Genomic DNA, 19,363 nt, shown 5'->3' on the forward strand with positions numbered 1-19,363 from the left:
TTACGCTCCTTTATTGCAGGTGTTAGACTTTTTTTAGCCGGCTCTCCCCATTGATGTCTATGGGGAAATCGTGCACAAGTACGTAAAACCAGCTCAAAGCAGCGCTGGTATTTGAGTGCGGTATGGAGCTCAATTTTGCTCAACGCTGCAATATTGCCTGCCAACGCCTGGTTTACAAAAACCTGTAATAGCAGCGCTATAGGGAGGTGAGCGGTGGAAATAACTTGCAAGTTAGCACCGAGCCGCTCAACGCAAAACTCGTAATCTAAACGATAAAGAGGCTATTCACATCCACCCCACCTCTTAAACACACCTTGTCCCATATACATAAACTTTATACTCAAGTCCCTTGGGGTAATATACCGCACTATCTCGAAACATGGGGAAAACTGGGTATAACCATCACCCCCCCCCCCCCCCCCAGACCGTTACAAATATTTTTCTAAATACAAAATCCTCCTCCACATCATCATCATCTATACTAGAGATAAACTATAAATTACTGCACTGCTGTTACTTAACACCAAAGCGTATACATAGACTATATCCTAAAACTAGCAACTGTTGTTGGAGATGCGGACATGTAGGTAGTGGTATGGGTCATATGTGGTAGTGGTGTTTCCAAATTAATCAGTACTGGAGAGAGATAATTATGGAAATCGAAGTTACTCTTCCCTTTGACCCACAGGTTTGGCTGTTAAACAAATCCATTAAGCTTCCCAGGAAACTTTACAAACCCCTCTTTAAAAATTATTATTAACAGTGTGAGAGTTCTTATAGCAAGGAACTGGAAATCAAAAGGAGTCCCTACCCTTAAGATGTGGAGTTTAAAAGTGACAAACTTACTCGAGCTAGAGGAATACAGTACTTACAAATTAGAAAATAGAGACCCATTTATTGAATCTCAGACAATATGGGAACAATACCTGAGGAACCTACCTAGCAATCTTACACTTGCACTTTTTCATATATGACTACACTGTAGAATTCCTGTTCGCTTTTGACTATATAAAACGACTTGAGCAAGTTATATCCGTTTTCTAGTTTAATTTAAAAAAACAAAACAAAAAAAACAAACACATTTACATATATAGGAGCAATATAAAACTTATGAGACACAGTAGAACAGATGGTTTATCGCACTGTCTTATAGAAATAAATGAGGCACGGAGACAATTGTTTTTTTAATTGTAAAAGTTTATTTATTTTTCTTTTTGGAAAATGTTAAGAAAGGAATCCAATCTGTGAAACCAGAATGTTTGTTTTTAATATTTAAAGAAAAGATTCTGTAATTTCATTGAAAACTGTATTGCATTTTTGGATTCCTAATAAAAAGAATTTGAAAAAAAGAAAACTGCTGACAACATTTTCTGTTGAGATAACTGCACAGTTTATTTGCAGGATAACTTCTTACTACTAAAGGGTATAATGATGCTGCTTACTTTCAAGAATTATACTGTGGCAAATTAATAGCAAATAATGTTCCCTAAGGATCACTTTTACACCATTTATAGGGGCATTCCTATTCCATTGCACACAAACGTATCCATCCAGGGGCGTGAGTACATTGCAATATGTAGTGTATGACCTTTTATATACCACTAATATGTTTGATCCTTACCACATTTGTCCTGTATGTTTATGGTGGTATCACTGTTTTTGTAAGCTTATTCTTCAATAAAAAAATATTAAAGAAAGAAAAAAAAACGTATCCATCTGAGCTCATGCACCTTCCTTTTAATGAGAAGATGATGTGATTTATAGTTTTCACTGCATTTTTTTCCCTTCATTTTAATGAACGATAATCTTCAATCTGGAAAATACAGTGAAAAGCCAGGCAAAGCACTTTGTAGAGCTCTTCTAAGAGATTGGAAAGGACCCCAATATCTGTGTATGGTGGGTGTAGCTTTACAGGATATCTGCCTGAATGCAGTATGCTGAAGGGAGGGAAAATTGTTAGTGAAAGTGGGAGAGCTTCATCCAATGGCAGGGGAGTGAGAATACAGGAAAATGGCACCAGGAATGGAGTGAATGTGATGCAATTGCAGAGACATTCATGGTACTGAGTAGGAGACACACATTCAGTTGCACTAATAATGCACCACTGCCTATTTCACAGAACAACACCTGTTCCTGCTTTATTCGAAGTAGTTATTCACGTTGCACTAAGAATGCATAAATACTTGCTAAGGGTTATTTCTGTTGCACTTAGAAAAGGACTTAAAAGATCTGACAGGTTTGAGGGTTTGTCAAATCCAAATGATATCCATGTTTTTAAAAAACAAACAAAACAAAAAAACTAGAAACATTTTCCAAATATTTTGTACTTTGTAATATATTTTCTCTATATTTGGGCGGGGATATATATATTCCAACGTCAGTCAGCTACCTGTATGCAGGAAGCAAATTGAGATATTTGTTCAGTTAACCTTTTTATTATAAGTGGGTAGAGCAGCATTTCAGTGAAGCATTGTTTGTATGTGGCACTTTTATTATTTAAGCAGATTATTTTTTATTTAAATATACTAGAAGCTGCATCTGATGGAGAAACTATGGTCCGGAAATTATCTGAGCTACGAATATTCTGTGATCTTCTTATGCAACAAGTGGTAGAGGTACAAGGAGCTGTTCATCCAGATGAAACTGGGGCCTCTCCAGACAAAGAGGTAAATAAAAACTCTGGAGCTTTGCTGAAACATTTTCTGTTGTGTATGGAAATCCAAATTACTAAAAAAAGAGTAATGCTTATAAGGACAGTAAATTCAAAACTAGGATTTTCAGATAGAAAATGCAATTTTAAACAACTCTCCAATTTGCTTGTGTTATTAATTAATTTAATTAATTGTCTTTGTATCCTTTGTTGAAAAGCATTTTTAGGTACACTCAGGAGCAGAAATGTACTACTGTTTGCTAGCTCATATGTTGTCATTGGTTCACTCTGTGTTCAGCTAGCTTCCAATAGCGCATTGCTGCCCGTTCAACAAAAGAGAATTAAGTGATTTTGGTAATAGAAGTAAATTAGAAAGTTGTTAAAAATTATATGCAATGTCTTAATCCTGAAAGAAAAATGTTGTGTTTCATATATCTTTATTATAAGCAAACTATAGATACACTAGTGTTAAAGCCTGTGTACACGGGCCGGCTCAGGGTATTGTGGGGAATGTAGTGCTCGCTACTACATTCTCCTTAATACTGCAGTTTCTCCTTAAAGTGATGGTTAATCCTAGCGTTTGTGAAACGCTAGGATTTACCATTGGAAGGAATAAATAAATAAATAAAGGGGACTTTCATTCATGAAGTATAAAATACTTCATTCTGAAAGCTCCTTTATTTGTTTGCAGCGTTCTCTGCACTGAGCTGCTAAGGCAGCACACGTCAGAACGTTATCTGGCTTAGAGGTGACGTTTACACTTCATAAATGAAAGTCCCCTTTATTTGTTCCAATGGTAAATCCTAGCATTTCACAAACGCTAGGATTTTCCATCACTTTAAGGCCAGGTATGTTTGTCTCGCGCCAGGTATGTTTGTCTTGCGCAGTCTCTACTGCGCATGACTGCATCAGACAAACATACCTGGCCTTTTATTATATAGGATGCTTTCATAATTGGCTATACAAGTTTAATCTTGCATTTAAATGGACATTACTACTAAATGTATTTATTTTGCCTGCTTTCCTGTAATTTAACTACAGGGAGTGCAGAATTATTAGGCAAATGAGTATTTTGACCACATCATCCTCTTTATGCATGTTGTCTTACTCCAAGCTGTATAGGCTCGAAAGCCTACTACCAATTAAGCATATTAGGTGATGTGCATCTCTGTAATGAGAAGGGGTGTGGTCTAATGACATCAACACCCTATATCAGGTGTGCATAATTATTAGGCAACTTCCTTTCCTTTGGCAAAATGGGTCAAAAGAAGGACTTGACAGGCTCAGAAAAGTCAAAAATAGTGAGATATCTTGCAGAGGGATGCAGCACTCTTAAAATTGCAAAGCTTCTGAAGCGTGATCATCGAACAATCAAGCGTTTCATTCAAAATAGTCAACAGGGTCGCAAGAAGCGTGTGGAAAAACCAAGGCGCAAAATAACTGCCCATGAACCGAGAAAAGTCAAGCGTGCAGCTGCCAAGATGCCACTTGCCACCAGTTTGGCCATATTTCAGAGCTGCAACATCACTGGAGTGCCCAAAAGCACAAGGTGTGCAATACTCAGAGACATGGCCAAGGTAAGAAAGGCTGAAAGACGACCACCACTGAACAAGACACACAAGCTGAAACGTCAAGACTGGGCCAAGAAATATCTCAAGACTGATTTTTCTAAGGTTTTATGGACTGATGAAATGAGAGTGAGTCTTGATGGGCCAGATGGATGGGCCCGTGGCTGGATTGGTAAACGGCAGAGAGCTCCAGTCCGACTCAGACGCCAGCAAGGTGGAGGTGGAGTACTGGTTTGGGCTGGTATCATCAAAGATGAGCTTGTGGGGCCTTTTCGGGTTGAGGATGGAGTCAAGCTCAACTCCCAGTCCTACTGCCAGTTTCTGGAAGACACCTTCTTCAAGCAGTGGTACAGGAAGAAGTCTGCATCCTTCAAGAAAAACATGATTTTCATGCAGGACAATGCTCCATCACACGCGTCCTGTACTCCACAACGTGGCTGGCAAGAAAGGGTATAAAAGAAGAAAATCTAATGACGTGGCCTCCTTGTTCACCTGATCTGAACCCCATTGAGAACCTGTGGTCCATCATCAAATGTGAGATTTACAAGGAGGGAAAACAGTACACCTCTCTGAACAGTGTCTGGGAGGCTGTGGTTGCTGCTGCACACAATGTTGATGGTGAACAGATCAAAACACTGACAGAATCCATGGATGGCAGGCTTTTGAGTGTCCTTGCAAAGAAAGGTGGCTATATTGGTCACTGATTTGTTTTTGTTTTGTTTTTCAATGTCAGAAATGTATATTTGTGAATGTTGAGATGTTATATTGGTTTCACTGGTAAAAATAAATAATTGAAATGGGTATATATTTGTTTTTTGTTAAGTTGCCTAATAATTATGCACAGTAATAGTCACCTGCACACACAGATATCCCCCTAAAATAGCTAAAACTAAAAACAAACTAAAAACTACTTCCAAAAATATTCAGCTTTGATATTAATGAGTTTTTTGGGTTCATTGAGAACATGGTTGTTGTTCAATAATAAAATTAATCCTCAAAAATACAACTTGCCTAATAATTCTGCACTCCCTGTAAATAAACTGGGGTTTTCTAATTCTGAGATTTGGAAAAGCACTCTGTAGACTTCACATACCAAAGCCTGCTACATATCTACATATAGCTTCAGCAGAGGTGATTAGATAGCATACTGCAAAACAAAGTTTTGTGAATAGAATTAGTGTCTAGCTTTGTTTCTTCATTAACAAAAATAAGACAAGTGTTGGGGGTCGTGGCCATTTAAAAACAATTGATGCAACAAAGTGTTAACCCATTTAGAGCAGAGGACAACATATGGTTGTCATCCATACTATTTTTCTTTTTCCGGATAATGTCAATATGTTGTCATCCGGGGTGTGGGGGACTGCCTTTTGAAGCTAATCTAGGCCCCTCCCACTTAAGAGGTGGCCAAGTGACCCTGCATGGACGTGGTGATGTCACCAGCACTAGATTCCCAGAAGTGCTGGGCTGCAGATGGGAGCTTAAGGGTGCTGGATGGAGGGGTAAATATTCAACCCTCTTGATCTTATCTCCCTTAAATGGACTTGAAAACCACAATTTTTCTTTCATGTTTCAGATAGAACATATTTTAAAAAACTTTCCAATTTACTTCTATTATCATGTTTGCTTCATTCTCTTGGTATCATTTATTGAAGGTGTAGCAATGCACTGCTAGTAGCTAGCTGAACACATTGGTTAACCAGTGACAAGTCATACATGTGCAGCCACCAATCGGCATCTAGCTCCAATACATGTGCAGCCACCAATCAGCATATAACTTCCAGCTTTTGTGCCTACCTATGTATCCTTTTCAACCAAGGATACCAAGATAATGGAGCAAATTAGATGATAGAAGTAAATTGGAAAGTTGGGCGGAACTTCACCCTGTCTTTAGTACTAGACAGTGCAAATTTTGCAGACGTTAGATACAGGCTTTAGGTGTGTTGTACCTGCTAACTTTTGCACTGTCTAGTACTAAAGACAGGGTCAAGTTCCGCCCAAGCTTCTCATCACAAAACACTCTCAAGAATTCCTCAGTATCCAGCGTGCTATCGCACTAAGAGCAGATACTGTTTCATCATTGAGAGCGGACAAGCTTATCATCTGAAGTGTTTGAATGTGACATCACCCAATCGGACCGGAGCAGCTAATGACATCTGCTACACGTGACCTAACGGCGTAAGGCGCATTACACACGGAGGTCAAACAGCCAGTAAGTCGAGCTGCGGTCCCGCACTTATTACCACTTCTTCAAACCAGGTACTGTGCTATATCATCTGCCTAAGGATTGTGCATAATATCCACTTATCCGTGGTCTGAAAAAGAAAAAATTAATTCTGCCTGGGACTGACTCTGGAAAAGTCTAAATTGCCTGGGACAAAATACTGCTAGCTATTTCTACACATATCTGTTCCCAAAAGTTCTGTTTATTGACTTTTAGTGGTGGCAATACATTATTTTATATAATTTTTTATATATTTTTAATTCATAATCGGAGACGTCCGATATTTTATTGTTTACATTGTTGCAATTGCTGCGATTTGAGATACATAGTAACTATTGCTTTATTATTGCTGTTTTATTCTGTTTAATAAATACACTTGTCCTTAAACTTAATTCACTTTAGAATATATTACTACTCTTTACCTTTAGCTTCTAAGCGCACCTAAGTACACTTCTTGGTTTTATTCACTTTATATCCTAATTGTAGGGGATCTCTTAGGATCTTTAGGAGTTTGGTATATAGGCTCTGCGCACACTTCTTAGACTATTAAAGATTCTTTCTCTTGTAAGGTGTATCCAGTCCACGGATCATCCATTACTTGTGGGATAGTCTCCTTCCCAACAGGAAGCTGCAAGAGGATCACCCACAGCAGAGCTGTCTATATAGCTCCTCCCCTAACTGCCACCTACAGTCATTCTCGTGCAGCTCTCGACAAGGGAAGTAGCATAGAGAGATGTGGTGACTTAGTGTAGTTTATCTTCAATCAAAAGTTTGTTATTTTTAAATGGTACCGGAGTTGTACTGCTTTTTACCTCAGGCAGAAATTAGAAGAAGTGTTTTGCCTGAGGTATTTGATGATCTTAGCAGGTTGTAACTAAGATCCACTGCTGTTCTCACATAACTGAAGAGTATGGGGAAAACTTCAGCTGGGAGAATGGCCTGCAGAATCAACTGCCTTGAGGTATGTTCAGTATATTTTTTTCTAGAGAGATAATAAGAAGCCTAGAAAATGCTGACAGTGCCTGATATATTTGAGGTAAGCCTGATTGCAGTGATTTAATAATGACTGGCATCATGCTTGCAGTAAAGGGTAATTTTCATGTTAATTGCTCTAATAACTTAGTATGTGAAACGTTTTTTACTAAGGGTGATAAATCTTTATTTGGGGCCTAGTTTTTCCACATGGCTGTTATTTGACTCCTAGGAGTAGTTTTTTAGGCCCTCTGACTTTCAGTGCATGGTGGGAGGGGCCTATTTTTGCGCTCTAATTGCGCAGTAACTTTTCAACTCTGAGACATCCAGCTTCCCTGAAGGAGTCCCCTGACATATTGGACCTCTCTAAAGGGTTTTTGTGCCTACAAAAGTCATTTTATGGGAAGGTAGGAGCCACAGTAGAGCTGTGGCAGTTTGCCTGTGACTGTTATAACGGTTTTACCGTTTTTTTGGCTTTGTTTTTGAGCCTGAGGGGTTAATCATCCATTTGCAAGTGGGTGCAATGCTATTTTACCCTAGTACATACACTGTTAAAAATTTCATAGAGTTAACTGCTTTTTTCACTGTTTTGCAGTTTTTGTGTTTGTTTTTTTCTCTTAAAGGCACAGTACCGTTTTTTATATTCTGCTTTTTTACATTAATTAAAGTGTTTTCAAAGCTTGCTGGGCTCATTACTAGTCTGTTAAACATGTCTGACATAGAGGAAACTCCTTGTTCATTATGTTTAGAAGCCATTGTGGAACCCCCTCTTAGAATGTGTACCAAATGCACTGATCTTACTATAAGTTATAAAGATCATATTCTGGCTTTAAAAGATTTATCACCAGAGGAAACTGACAAGGGGGAAGTTATGCCGACTAACTCTCCCCACGTGTCAGAACTTATGACTCCTGCTCAAGGGATGCCCGCTCTAGAGGCGCCAAGTACATCTAGCGCGCCCATAGCGTTTACCTTACAAGACATGGCGGCAGTTATGGATCATACCCTTACAGCGGTATTGTCCAAACTACCAGGGTTACAAGGAAAGCGAGACAGCTCTGGGGCTAGGAAAAATACAGAGCACTCTGACGCTTTAGTAGCTATGTCTGATATCCCCTCACAATATGCAGAAGCTGAGGAAGGAGAGCTTCTATCTGTGGGTGATTTTTCTGACTCAGGGAAGATAATTCAACCTGATTCTGATATGTCTACATTTAAATTTAAGCTTGAACACCTCCGCGTGTTGCTCAGGGAGGTTTTAGCTGCTCTGAATGACTGTGACACCATTATGGTCCCAGAGAAATTGTGTAGATTGGATAAATACTATGCAGTGCCTGTTTACACTGATGTTTTTCCAATACCTAAGAGGTTTTCAGAAATTATTACTAAGGAATGGGATAGACCAGGTGTACCGTTCTCTCCCCCTCCTGTTTTTAAAAAGATGTTTCCCATAGATGCCGCTACACGGGACTTATGGCAAACGGTCCCTAAGGTGGAGGGAGCAGTCTCTACCCTAGCTAAGTGTACAACTATCCCCGTCGAGGACAGTTGTGCTTTCCTAGATCCAATGGATAAAAAGTTAGAGGGTTACCTTATGAAAATGCTTATTCAACAGGGTTTTATTCTCCAGCCTCTTGCATGCATTGCCCCTGTCACTGCTGCTGCGGCCTTCTGGTTTGAGTCTCTGGAAGAGGCTCTACAGGTAGAAACCCCATTGGATGATATACTTGACAAGCTTAAAGCTCTTAAGCTAGCCAATTCATTTGTTTCTGACGCCGTTGTTCATTTAACCAAACTAACGGCTAAGAACTCAGGTTTTGCTATTCAAGCGCATAGGGCGATATGGCTTAAATCCTGGACAGCTGACGTTACTTCAAAGTCTAAGCTTCTCAATATTCCCTTCAAGGGGCAGACCCTATTCGGGCCCGGACTGAAGGAAATCATTTCTGATATTACTGGAGGAAAAGGTCACACCCTTCCTCAGGATAGGTCCAACAAATTAAGGACCAAACAGACTAATTTTCGTGCCTTTCGAAACTTCAAGACTGGCGCAGCCTCAACTTCCTCTAATACAAAACAAGAGGGAAATTTTGCCCAGTCCAAGCCGGTCTGGAGACCTAACCAGGCTTGAAACAAAGGAAGGCAGGCCAAAAAGCCTGCTGCTGCCTCTAAGACAGCATGAAAGATCAGCCCCCGATCCGGTAACGGATCTAGTAGGGGGCAGACTTTCTCTCTTCGCCCAGGCTTGGGCAAGAGATGTCCAGGATCCCTGGGCGTTGGAAATTGTGTCCCAGGGTTATCTTCTGGACTTCAAAGCTTCTTCCCCAAAAGGAAGATTTCACCTCTCACAATTATCTGCAAACCAGATAAAGAAAGAGGCATTCTTACATTGTGTTCAAGACCTCCTAGTTATGGGAGTGATCCACCCAGTTCCAAGGGAGGAACAGGGGCAAGGCTTCTATTCAAATCTGTTTGTGGTTCCCAAGAAAGAGGGAACCTTCAGACCAATCTTAGATCTCAAGATCCTAAACAAATTTCTCAGGGTCCCATCCTTCAAAATGGAGACTATTCGAACCATCCTACCTATGATCCAGGAGGGTCAATATATGACTACCGTGGATTAAAGGATGCTTATCTTCACATTCCGATACACAGAGATCATCATCGGTTTCTCAGGTTCGCCTTCCTAGACAGGCATTACCAGTTTGTAGCTCTTCTCTTTGGGTTAGCTACGGCACCAAGAATCTTTACAAAGGTTCTGGGGTCACTTCTGGCGGTCCTAAGGCCGCGGGGTATAGCAGTAGCCCCTTACATAGACGACATTCTCATACAGGCGTCAAATTTTCAAATTGCCAAGTCCCATACGGACATTGTTCTGGCATTCCTGAGGTCTCATGGGTGGAAAGTGAACGAAGAAAAGAGTTCTCTATCCCCTCTCACAAGAGTTTCCTTCCTGGGAACTCTGATAAATTCTGTAGAAATGAAGATTTACCTGACAGAGGCCAGGTTGTCAAAACTTCTAAATTCCTGCCGTGTTCTTTATTCTACTTCTCGCCCTTCAGTGGCTCAGTGTATGGAAGTAATCGGCTTAATGGTAGCGGCAATGGACATAGTGCCGTTTGCCCGCCTACATCTCAGACCGCTGCAACTCTGCATGCTCAGTCAGTGGAATGGGGATTACACAGATTTGTCCCCTCTACTAAATCTGGATCAAGAGACCAGGGATTCTCTTCTCTGGTGGCTATCTCGGGTCCATCTGTCCAAAGGTATGACCTTCCGCAGGCCAGATTGGACAATAGTAACAACAGATGCCAGCCTTCTGGGCTGGGGTGCAGTCTGGAACTCCCTGAAGGTTCAGGGATCGTGGACTCAGGAGGAGGCACTCCTTCCGTTAAACATTCTGGAACTAAGAGCGATATTCAATGCTCTTCAGGCTTGGCCTCAGCTAGCTGCGGTCAGGTTCATCAGATTTCAGTCGGACAACATCACGACTGTAGCTTACATCAACCATCAAGGGGGAACAAGGAGTTCCCTAGCAATGTTGGAGGTTTCAAAGATAATTCAATGGGCAAAGATTTACTCTTGCCATCTATTAGCTATCCATATCCCAGGAGTAGAGAACTGGGAGGCGGATTTTCTAAGTCGACAGACTTTTCATCCGGGGGAGTGGGAGCTCCATCCAGAGGTATTTGCACAGTTGATTCAACTTTGGGGCAAACCAGAACTGGATCTCATGGCGTCTCGTCCGAACGCCAAGCTTCCTTGTTACGGATCCAGGGATCCCAAGGCAGCACTGATAGATGCTTTAGCAGCGCCTTGGTCCTTCAACCTGGCTTATGTGTTTCCACCGTTTCCTCTGCTCCCTCGTCTGATTGCCAAGATCAAGCAGGAGAGAGCTTCTGTGATTTTGATAGCACCTGCGTGGCCACGCAGGACTTGGTATGCAGATCTGGTGGACATGTCATCCTTTCCACCATGGACTCTGCCGCTGAGACAGGACCTTCTACTTCAGGGTCCTTTCAACCATCCAAATCTAATTTCTCTGTGGCTGACTGCTTGGAGATTGAACGCTTGATTTTATCAAAGCGTGGTTTCTCCAAGTCGGTCATTGATACCTTAATACAGGCGCGAAAGCCTGTCACCAGGAAAATCTATCATAAGATATGGTGTAAATATCTTCATTGGTGTGAATCCAAGGGTTACTCATGGTGTAAAGTCAGGATTCCTAGGATATTATCCTTTCTCCAAGAAGGATTGGAGAAGGGTTTGTCAGCTAGTTCCTTAAAGGGACAGATTTCTGCTCTGTCTATTCTTTTGCACAAACGTCTGGCTGAGGTTCCAGATGTTCAGGCGTTTTGTCAGGCTCTGGTTAGAATCAAGCCTGTGTTTAAACCTGTTGCTCCGCCATGGAGTTTAAATTTAGTTCTTAAAGTTCTTCAAGGGGTTCCGTTTGAACCTTTGCATTCCATAGATATTAAGCTCTTATCTTGGAAAGTTCTGTTTTTAGTAGCTATCTCCTCGGCTTGAAGAGTTTCGGAGTTTCCTGCTTTACAATGTGATTCCCCTTATCTCATTTTCCATGCAGATAAGGTAGTGTTACGTAACAAACCTGGTTTTCTGCCTAAGGTGGTATCTAATAAAAATATCAATCAGGAGATTGTTGTTCCGTCACTGTGTCCTAATCCTTCTTCAAAGAAGGAACGTCTATTACACAATCTTGACGTGGTTCGCGCTTTAAAGTTTTATTTACAAGCTACTAAAGATTTTCGTCAAACATCTGCATTGTTTGTTGTCTACTCTGGACAGAGGAGAGGCCAAAAGGCTTCGGCAACTTCTCTATCTTTTTGGCTAAGAAGTATAATCCGCTTAGCTTATGAGACTGCTGGCCAGCAGCCTCCTGAAAGAATTACAGCTCATTCTACTAGAGCGGTAGCTTCCACATGGGCTTTTAAGAATGAGGCTTCTGTTGAACAGATTTGTAAGGCGGCGACTTGGTCTTCGCTTCATACTTTTTTCTAAATTCTATAAATTTGATACTTTTGCTTCTTCGGAAGCTATTTTTGGGAGAAAGGTCTTACAGGCAGTGGTGCCTTCCGTTTAAGCGCCTGCCTGGTCCCTCCCTTCATCCGTGTCCTATAGCTTTGGTATTGGTATCCCACAAGTAATGGATGATCCGTGGACTGGATACACCTTACAAGAGAAAACAAAATTTATGCTTACCTGATAAATTTATTTCTCTTGTGGTGTATCCAGTCCACGGCCCACCCTGTCATTTTAAGGTAGGTGTTTTTTATTTTTAAACTAGTCACCACTGCACCCTATAGTTTCTCCTTTCTCTTGCTGGTCTTCGGTCGAATGACTGGAGGTGGCAGTTAGGGGAGGAGCTATATAGACAGCTCTGCTGTGGGTGATCCTCTTGCAGCTTCCTGTTGGGAAGGAGAATATCCCACAAGTAATGGATGATCCGTGGACTGGATACACCACAAGAGAAATACATTTATCAGGTAAGCATAAATTTTGTTTTTTCTACTGGCTATTGCTTCGACACACAGTGTTTCTGAAATGGCAGCCTTGCAAGGTGAGCCTCCTTAACTAGTTTTTCATGCTGATAAGGCTGTTCTTTGTACTGGGTTAGGTTTTCTCCCTAAGGTGGTGTCTGATCGCAACACCAATTAGGAGATTGTGGTTCCTTCCCTGTGTCCTAATCCTTCTTCTTCGAAGGAACGATTACTTCATAATTTGGATGTGGTTCGGGCTTTGAAATTCTATCTTCAGGCTACGAAGGATTTTAGACAGACGTTGTTATTGTTTGTTGTTTATTCTGGGAAGTGTAGAGGACAGAAGGCTTCTTCCACTTCCCTATCTTTTTGGTTGAGGAGCATTATGCGCTTTGCATATGAGACAGCAGGGCATAAGCCTCCTCAGAGGATTACGGCTCATTCCACTAGAGCTGTGGCTTCTTCTTGGGCCTTCAAGAATGAAGCCTCTATGGAGCAGATTTGTAGGGCGGCTACCTGGTCCTCCTTACATACCTTTTTATAGTTTTACAAATTTGACGTTTTTTGCTTCGGCTGAAGCAGCTTTTGGGAGAAAGGTTTTACAGGCTGTGCTGCCCTCAGAATAGGGTCTGCCTCTCTTTTTACCATCCCGTTTCATTCAGTGTCCTCTAGAGCTTGGGTATATGTTTCCCACAAGTAAGGAATGAAGCTGTGGACTCTCCTCATATTAAGATGGAAAACATAAATTATGCTTACCAGATAATTTCCTTTCCATCTGTATGAGGAGTGTCCATCGCCCCCGCCCGTTTTCTCCGTTGGGCAGACCAAATTTTTTGTTTGTTCTTCTGGCACCATTTATACCTTGATATTTCTCCTACTGTTCCTTGTTCCCTCGGCAGAATGACTGGGGGATGAGGGAAGTGGGGGAGATATTTAAGCCTTTGGGTGGGGTGTCTTTGCCTCTTCCTGGTGGCCAGGTTCTGTATTCCCACAAGTAAGGAATGAAGCCGTGGACTCTTCTCATACAGATGGAAAGGAAATTATCTGGTAAGCATAATTTATGTTTTTAAGACACACTCAGCTATGTTTGGCACTTTATCTAATAAAGTTTTAAATGTATATTGTATATATTTGCCATGAGTCAGGTCTGTGCATTTCCCTTTGCAGTCTAACAGTTTTAGCATGGAAATTATGTTTATGGAAGTTTTCTAGGCTTACCTGGGTTCCAGTTAGTTGTAATTTGGAATCTGTTTCTTTAAAAATTTTCGTGGGCTTAGGCTTGCGATGACGCAGAATGTTACTTTTTATTGCGACATTTTTTGGCACGAAAGTTTTTTTGAGCGAAGTCATGTTTGCCGTGATGCGAGTCACTTCATTTCTTCCGACTTTCTTGACGCAAGTTTTTTTGGCGCGAAGTCGCGCCTGTTATGACGTGAGTTCCGTCATTTATTTATTTTATTAAGCTTTGGCGCCAACATTTTTTTTCTCTGCATTTGCGCCTTTTTGGTGCCAAAATTTGTTATATTAAGTCTCTCCCTCTTTTGCTCTCTGCTCTCATTTGATTTCTAGAGGGCTAGGTTGCTTGCTTTTGATTTTACATTTGTTTAAAATAATTTTATCATAAGCATTTTTTACCCTTTTCTGAAACTGCTATTTTGAGGAAATTGGATATTTTATTTTAAATGTTTTTTTCTCTTGTTAAGTGTATCCAGTCCACGGATCATCCATTACTTGTGGGATATTCTCCTTCCCAACAGGAAGTTGCAAGAGGATCACCCACAGCAGAGCGGCTACATAGCTCCTCCCCTCACTGCCATATCCAGTCATTCTCTTGCAACTCTCAACTAAGATGGAGGTCGTAAGAGGACTGTGGTGTTTTATACTTAGTTTATTTCTTCAATCAAAAGTTTGTTATTTTTAAATGGTACCGGAGTGTACTGTTTATCTCAGGCAGTATTTAGAAGAAGAATCTGCCTGCGTTTTCTATGATCTTAGCAGAAGTAACTAAGATCCTTTGCTGTTCTCACATATTCTGAGGAGTGAGGTAACTTCAGAGGGCGAATAGAGTGCAGGTTTTCCTGCAATAAGGTATGTGCAGTTAAAATATTTTTCTAGGGATGGAATTTGCTAGAAAATGCTGCTGATACCGAAGTAATGTAAGTAAAGCCTTAAATGCAGTGATAGCGACTGATATCAGGCTTATTAATAGAGATACATACTCTTATAAAAGTGTATTTTAAAACGTTTGCTGGCATGTTTAATCGTTTTTTATATATTTTTGGTGATAAAACTTATTGGGGCCTAGTTTTTTCCACATGGCTGGCTTGAATTTTGCCTAGAAACAGTTCCCTGAGGCTTCCCACTGTTGTAATATGAGTGGGAGGGGCCTATTTTGGCATTTTTTTGCACAGCAAAAATTAGACACAGACATCCAGCTTCTTCCTGCATGATCCAGGACTTCTCTGAAGGGCTCAAAAGGCTTCAAAAGTCGTATTGAGGGAGGTAGAGCTGTGGCAGTTGTTGTGACTGTTTAAAAAACGTTTTTGTCATTTGTTATTCCGTTTTTGGTATTAAGGGGTTAATCATCAATTTGCAAGTGGGTGCAATGCTCTGCTAACTTATTACATACACTGTAAAAATTTCGTTAGTGTAACTGCATTTTTTCACTGTTATTTAAAAATTTGGGAAAATGTGTGTTTCTTAAAGGCGCAGTAACGTTTTTTATATTGCTTGTAAACTTGTTTTAAAGTGTTTTCCAAGCTTGCTAGTCTCATTGCTAGTCTGTTTAAACATGTCTGACAGAGGAACCTACTTGTTCATTATGTTTGAAAGCCATGGTGGAGCCCCATAGGAGAATGTGTACTAAATGTATTGATTTCACCTTAAACAGTAAAGATCAGTCTTTATCTATAAAAGAATTATCACCAGAGGGTTCTGTCGAGGGGGAAGTTATGCCGACTAACTCTCCCCACGTGTCAGACCCTTCGCCTCCCGCTCAGGGGACGCACGCTAATTTGGCGCCAATTACATCAGGGACGTCCATAGCGATTACCTTGCAGGACATGGCTGCAATCATGAATAATACCCTGTCAGAGGTATTATCTAGATTGCCTGAATTAAGAGGCAAGCGCGATAGCTCTGGGGTTAGGAGAGATACAGAGCGCGCAAATGCTGTTAGACCCATGTCTGATACTGCGTCACAGTATGCAGAACATGAGGACGGAGAGCTTCAGTCTGTGGGTGACATCTCTGACTCGGGGAAACCTGATTCGGAGATTTCTAATTTTAAATTTAAGCTTGAGAACCTCCGTGTATTGCTTGGGGAGGTATTAGCTGCTCTGAATGACTGTAACACAGTTGCAATTCCAGAGAAATTGTGTAGGCTGGATAGATGCTATGCGGTGCCGGTGTGTACTGACGTTTTTTCTATACCTAAAAGGCTTACAGAAATTATTAGCAAGGAGTGGGATAGACCCGGTGTGCCCTTTTCCCCGCCTCCTATATTTAGAAAAATGTTTCCAATAGACGCCACTACACGGGACTTATGGCAGACGGTCCCTAAGGTGGAGGGAGCAGTTTCTACTTTAGCAAAGCGTACCACTATCCTGGTTGAGGACAGTTGTGCTTTTTCAGATCCAATATATAAAAAATTGGAGGGTTACCTTAAGAAAATGTTTATTCAACAAGGTTTTATTTTACAGCCCCTTGCATGCATTGCGTTTGTCACTGCTGCGGCGGCATTCTGGTTTGAGGCCCTGGAAGAGGCCATCCAGACAGCTCCATTGAATGAAATTATTGACGAGCTTAGAACGCTTAAGCTAGCTAACTCATTTGTTTCTGATGCCATTGTTCATTTGACTAAACTAACGGCTAAGAATTCCGGATTCGCCATCCAGGCGCGTAGGGCGCTATGGCTTAAATCCTGGTCAGCTGACGTGACTTCTAAGTCTAAATTACTCAACATTCCTTTCAAGGGGCAGACCTTATTCGGGCCTGGCTTGAAGGAAATTATTGCTGACATTACTGGAGGCAAGGGTCATACCCTTCCTCAGGACAGGGCCAAATCAAAGGCCAAACAGTCTAATTTTCGTGCCTTTCGAAATTTCAAGGCAGGAGCAGCATCAACTTCCTCCGCTTCAAAACAAGAGGGAACTGTTGCTCATTCCAGACAGGCCTGGAAACCTAACCAGTCCTGGAACAAGGGCAAGCAGGCCAGGAAGCCTGCTGCTGCCCCCAAGACAGCTTGAAGGAACGGCCCCCTATCCGGAAACGGATCTAGTAGGGGGCAGACTTTCTCTCTTCGCCCAGGCGTGGGCAAGAGATGTTCAGGATCCCTGGGCGTTGGAGATCATATCTCAGGGATATCTTCTGGACTTCAAAGCTTCTCCTCCACAAGGGAGATTTCATCTTTCAAGGTTATCATCAAACCAGATAAAGAAAGAGGCATTCCTAAGCTGTGTGCAAGACCTCCTAGTAATGGGAGTGATCCATCCAGTTCCGCGGACGGAACAAGGACAGGGATTTTATTCAAATCTGTTTGTGGTTCCCAAGAAAGAGGGAACCTTCAGACCAATCTTGGATCTAAAGATCTTAAACAAATTCCTCAGAGTTCCATCATTCAAAATGGAAACTATTCGGACCATCCTACCCATGATCCAAGAGGGTCAGTACATGACCACAGTGGACTTAAAGGATGCCTACCTTCACATACCGATTCACAAAGATCATCATCGGTTCCTAAGGTTTGCCTTTCTAGACAGGCATTACCAATTTGTAGCTCTTCCCTTCGGGTTGGCCACTGCCCCGAGAATTTTTACAAAGGTTCTGGGCTCACTTCTGGCGGTTCTAAGACCGCGAGGGATAGCGGTGGCTCCGTATCTAGACGACATCCTGATACAGTCGTCAAGCTTTCAAATTGCCAAGTCTCATACAGAGATAGTTCTGGCATTTCTGAGGTTGCATGGGTGGAAAGTGAACGTGGAAAAGAGTTCTCTATCACCACTCACAAGAGTCTCCTTCCTAGGGACTCTTATAGATTCTGTAGAGATGAAAATTTACCTGACGGAGTCCAGGTTATCAAAACTTCTAAATGCTTGCCGTGTCCTTCATTCCATTCCACGCCCGTCAGTGGCTCAGTGCATGGAAGTAATCGGCTTAATGGTAGCGGCAATGGACATAGTGCCATTTGCTCACCTGCATCTCAGACCGCTGCAATTATGCATGCTAAGTCAGTGGAATGGGGATTACTCAGATTTGTCCCCTCTACTAAATCTGCATCAAGAGACCAGAGATTCTATTCTCTGGTGGCTTTCTCGGGTCCATCTGTCCAAGGGTATGACCTTTCGCAGGCCAGATTGGACGATTGTAACAACAGATGCCAGCCTTCTAGGTTGGGGCGCAGTCTGGAACTCCCTGAAGGCTCAGGGATCGTGGACTCAGGAGGAGAAACTCCTCCCAATAAATATTCTGGAGTTAAGAGCAATATTCAATGCTCTTCTAGCTTGGCCTCAGTTAGCAACACTGAGGTTCATCAGATTTCACTCGGACAACATCACGACTGTGGCTTACATCAACCATCAAGGGGAAACCAGGAGTTCCCTAGCGATGTTAGAAGTCTCACTCTTGCCACCTGTCAGCGATCCACATCCCAGGCGTAGAGAACTGGGAGGCGGATTTTCTAAGTCGTCAGACTTTCTCCAACATAGGTGTGTCCGGTCCACGGCGTCATCCTTACTTGTGGGATATTCTCTTCCCCAACAGGAAATGGCAAAGAGCCCAGCAAAGCTGGTCACATGATCCCTCCTAGGCTCCGCCTACCCCAGTCATTCTCTTTGCCGTTGTACAGGCAACATCTCCACGGAGATGGCTTAGAGTTTTTTAGTGTTTAACTGTAGTTTTTATTATTCAATCAAGAGTTTGTTATTTTAAAATAGTGCTGGTATGTACTATTTACTCAGAAACAGAAAAGAGATGAAGATTTCTGTTTGTATGAGGAAAATGATTTTAGCACCGTAACTAAAATCCATGGCTGTTCCACACAGGACTGTTGAGAGCAATTAACTTCAGTTGGGGGAACAGTGTGCAGTCTCTTACTGCTTGAGGTATGACACATTCTAACAAGACGATGTAATGCTGGAAGCTGTCATTTTCCCTATGGGATCCGGTAAGCCATGTTTATTAAGATAGTAAATAAGGGCTTCACAAGGGCTTATTAAGACTGTAGACTTTTTCTGGGCTAAATCGATTCATTATTAACACATATTTAGCCTTGAGGAATCATTTATTCTGGGTATTTTGATATGATTATATCGGCAGGCACTGTTTTAGACACCTTATTCTTTAGGGGCTTTCCCTAATCATAGTCAGAGCCTCATTTTCGCGCCGGTATGGCGCACTTGTTTTTTGAGGACAGCATGGCATGCAGCTGCATGTGTGTGGAGCTCTGATACATAGA

At 41.7% G+C, this 19,363-nt stretch overlaps 1 protein-coding gene across 1 annotated transcript in view; it reads left to right on the forward strand.

The window, feature by feature from the left end:
* Nucleotides 1–19,363, forward strand: part of LOC128654401 (pleckstrin homology domain-containing family A member 3) — a 242,946-nt gene that overhangs the window by 152,511 nt on the left and 71,072 nt on the right. The window contains exon 4 of the mRNA XM_053708297.1: nt 2,530–2,666. Within this exon, the coding sequence (XP_053564272.1) occupies nt 2,530–2,666 (137 nt within the window). The remainder of the gene's footprint in view (nt 1–2,529; nt 2,667–19,363) is intronic.

The sequence above is a fragment of the Bombina bombina genome, chromosome 3 (assembly GCF_027579735.1).
Source record: "Bombina bombina isolate aBomBom1 chromosome 3, aBomBom1.pri, whole genome shotgun sequence".
Classification (NCBI taxonomy): Eukaryota; Metazoa; Chordata; class Amphibia; order Anura; family Bombinatoridae; genus Bombina; species Bombina bombina.